At 48.9% G+C, this 3,738-nt stretch overlaps 1 protein-coding gene across 1 annotated transcript in view; it reads left to right on the top strand.

Annotated features, from left to right (window-relative positions):
• Positions 1–3,738, top strand: part of DRC1 (dynein regulatory complex subunit 1) — a 27,912-nt gene that overhangs the window by 7,378 nt on the left and 16,796 nt on the right. The window contains exons 3-4 of the mRNA XM_019538115.1: positions 626–763; positions 3,158–3,244. Coding sequence (XP_019393660.1) covers positions 626–763; positions 3,158–3,244 — 225 coding nt within the window. The remainder of the gene's footprint in view (positions 1–625; positions 764–3,157; positions 3,245–3,738) is intronic.

The following is a 3,738-nucleotide window of genomic DNA, read 5'->3' as shown; positions in this document are numbered from 1 at the left end:
TTAGGTTGCCTCACCACTAGGTGCCAGGGGAACATGTAATATCCTGTTTGCAGTGAGCAGACGGCTATCCTGGGATAACTGCAGACACATATCACCTACCTGAGTGGAAATTACACTAGTGTAGGTTTACCTGTGATTTTTTCCATGAGTAATTCTACACCAAACTTAAGGAACTTATATCCTTCTTTGCTGGCTGTTTTATGCTGTTGGAGTGGGTTACAGACGTAAACCTGTTGTGTGTCCAGGCCCCTAGAGATACACAAATTAGAACTTGAGTAATACCCCCATACACACCCCCCCACACACACCCAGAGCATGTGTATGATACCCTTAATGCATAGCTCTGCCAGGGCTCCATGTCCAAGTATCCATGAAGTTTCCTAGTCCTGTCTAGGCAAGTTATAAATACCCCAGACAGTGGGGCTTCTTTCTCTTTGCTAGGGAGTATAACAGATCTTCCCTCTCCTTTTTCCTCTTTTGATCAGAATTGTATTCCTGATTTCATTTTCCTTGTTCTGTACAGTGGCGTGTGAAGGAGTAGGTACAGGATGTTAGTTTTCACGTTCTTAGGCTTGTGACCAGTCCCCTCAGAAAGCGTCTGCTCAGTGCATCTCTCCTCCTGTAGGAGCTAAAAAACAAAGATGAGCAATACACAAAGGATCTCAAGAAACAATCTGATGACATCAACCTGCTGCTGGAGAGAATGGAGGAGCAGATCCGAAACCTAACCAAAACGTATCGGCGGGAGCTCATGCAAATCGAGGTAGGTAGCAAATGCACAGCAGGATGGCAGCAGACAGTGATTGAGCCCAATGGGAAAGCCAAAAGGCTTTTCTGTTTAATGAAATTCCCCTGGCATAAGGGTATCTTGCTCATTACATTCACACTGAAGCAGTGTTGGGATAGCTCCAGTTCAGTTCAGTGAGGGCTACTGTCAGATGTCTCTTGATTGTGAGTGCCCTGAGAATGGAGGTGAATTGGGGCTGAAGAGTGAAGGATGGGGAGCTGAGATGATTCTGGCATCTTTTCCTGTCTAAGAGTATGGACAATATGACACAATCAATACAGAATATTTAATCTCAGAATTAATAGTAGTAAATTTACTGTATTTACCTGAATCCAAGATGACTTCGAATTTAAGGTGATGCTTCAATAGTTAGATTTTATATATGGAAAATTCATAAACTTGTTATAATTTTCCATGGATGAAGTCCAATTATTGGAGGGTTATCTTAAATTTACTCCTTACTGCTGCAGTGGGGAAACTGCAGGGGGGCAGGCATCTAGAGGGTGAGGGGGCCCCTACTTTCTCCCCTACTGCCTGCCCTCCCCTTACAGTGCCTGCTCCCTATAGCCTCTGTCCCCTGCCTGCTCCCAACAACCTTTACCCCCTGCCAATTCTCCGCAGTCACTGACAGCCTTGGCCCCCTCCCCTACAGCCTCTTCTCTGTACCTGCCCCCCACAGCCTCTTCTCCCCCCTGCCGCTCACTGTCAGGCATGGCTTCAGTTCCATTCTCTCCCAGGCACAAAGCACGTGCAAGTTCTGATCCCTGCCTGGCCATTCACCAGTATGCGAGGGCTGATTGGCCAGGCAGGGGATGGAGCTTGTATGTGCTCCATACTTGGAAGAACATGAGACCTAGCTATGTCTGACAGTAAGCAGAGAGGGGATTAGTGTCTACTGCAGTTATGTCTGGCCTCAGCTTGGGATCAGGACCAGGCTCAGAGCTGCAGCAGCCACCAACTCCTCTCTGTACTTGAATCTCAGATGAGGAGCCTTTTTTCCCATTTAGAATTGGGTGGGGTGGGGTGGGGGAGGAAACCCTTGTCTTGGATTTAAGTAAATAAGTTACTCCCCTGTAAAGAGCAAACATATCATCAGCTCATAAAGTCAGCTGCATGCATGAGATGCTATTGCACTGCCTGGCCAATAGGTGGTGGCAATCCAGTTTACACTGGGCAAACCCTGGTGGGCGCAAGGAAAGTTCTATACAGTAATTTCCCATCAAGTTAGCAGGGCTGCATGTTGCATCCCCTTTATTTTTACAACATAGTAAGCTCAGTCTATTCCAGCGTTTCCCAACCTTTTTCACCACAAGGCACACTTACATGGCCTCTCCCACCCCCACAGCACACTGGCTGAATGCAGAGTTGGGGTGTGGGTTTGGCGAGCTGCTGAACACGGAGCGGCTGAACACAGAAAGTAGTTGGGGGGGTTGGCGAGTGGCCAAAAGCAGAGCCAGGGAGGGCAAGGGGTGACACACAGCTGTATGTAGAGTTCTGGGTAGCAGGTGGCACAGCACTTGAATCACTGGCTGGAGCCATGCTCCCTGTCTGACTGGCTGTGGGCATGGTGGAGGGCATGGCTCTAGCCAGGCAGCGGGTATAGCTCCAGCCCAACATGCCATGATATACCTGGACATGCCTGATAGCACACCGGTTGGGAAATGCTGGTCTATTCTGTAGTAAGTCTGTCATACTTCTGAGGTCACTGGATTCTAATGAAGACCAGTCAGTGACAACTGATGTAGGTGTAGTTACATGTTACTAGTAGTATGTGCTAACTTTACAAATGTTATGCTGTCGGCATATGGCGCAATCAGTTGCACTTTAAGGGTTAATACTCTCTCTGACGTCACTCTTTTGTCCTGCCCTTAGAGGGCTGGTGAGCAGGGATGTGGCTAGGAGCTGCTTCCTCTGCTTCGCAACTGCCTGCCTCCCCTGCTGTTTAGGGCAGTATACGCCCCAGGAATAGGCCTGCAGCCCAGATCCGGCCCTCACGAGACCCCAGTGGCCCACATTAGGCCTCCTGCCAGGCCCTGACCACCTACATAGAGTCCCCACTGCCCCCTGCTGGCTTGGATTGGGACTGCATCACCCCTCTGCTGGCCTGATCGGGCCCATGGCCTGCCATCAGCCCAGATTAGGCCGTGAGAGTCCAAGGCAGTCAGACATGCTGCTGGGCACATCATTGCTACATACATGGGATTGGCTGTAGCAATGGGGTTACTTAACCATGTTGTCCCAGTGGCCTTGTAGGCCATCGCAGATGCTGCCTGCCTGGGCTTATTGTACCACACAACCCAGCTGGCCTGAAAGAGGAAACAGACCCCATGATGCAAAAGGTAATACATTCACAGCACCATCTCCTTGCAGAAAGCGTTCGAGCTGGAACGGCGAGAGCTGCTGACCAACAATAGGAGGAAGTGGGAACAAGCCATGCAAACCCACAATGCTCAGGAGGTGAGACCTATAAGTCTGTTTCCCTGTGCCTTCCCTTTACAGGTTTCACATGATCAAGCCTCCCTATCCTCTCTCTCTTCTCATGACTTCATCTTGCTCCCAGGTTCACTTGGGCCACTTGCTTTTTTCACATTACATTGACAAGCAAAGTTAGGAGAGCTGTTTTGGAGCACAGATGAAGCTCTTATTGAATTCCCTGGAACAAATTGACAAAAATGGAGGATCTGTCCCTTGGTTTGCCCATAACCTTATTCTTTTGGGGTGGCTTCTGGGGGGCTGTGATGTTTCTGGAGCAGGGTTACAGTTGAACAGGTAAAACCAGACTAACTTTGAGGGCCAAATTGAACTTCATCTGTGCTGAACATCTCTCTCAGCCTAGTTCATGGGCCATTCTACACATACTAATGAAGAAACTAAAGCATGTCATAGCTATGCCTGGGGGTGGCCAACATATTTACAGCTTTGTAAGCCACCTTTAAACTAGTGTAAAAAGG

This window comes from Crocodylus porosus, unplaced genomic scaffold, assembly GCF_001723895.1.
Source record: "Crocodylus porosus isolate Cpor-Errol unplaced genomic scaffold, CroPor_comp1, whole genome shotgun sequence".
Taxonomy (NCBI): Eukaryota; Metazoa; Chordata; order Crocodylia; family Crocodylidae; genus Crocodylus; species Crocodylus porosus.
Note: the sequence above shows the minus strand (reverse complement) of the source record. Positions and strands in the feature narration are given on the sequence as shown.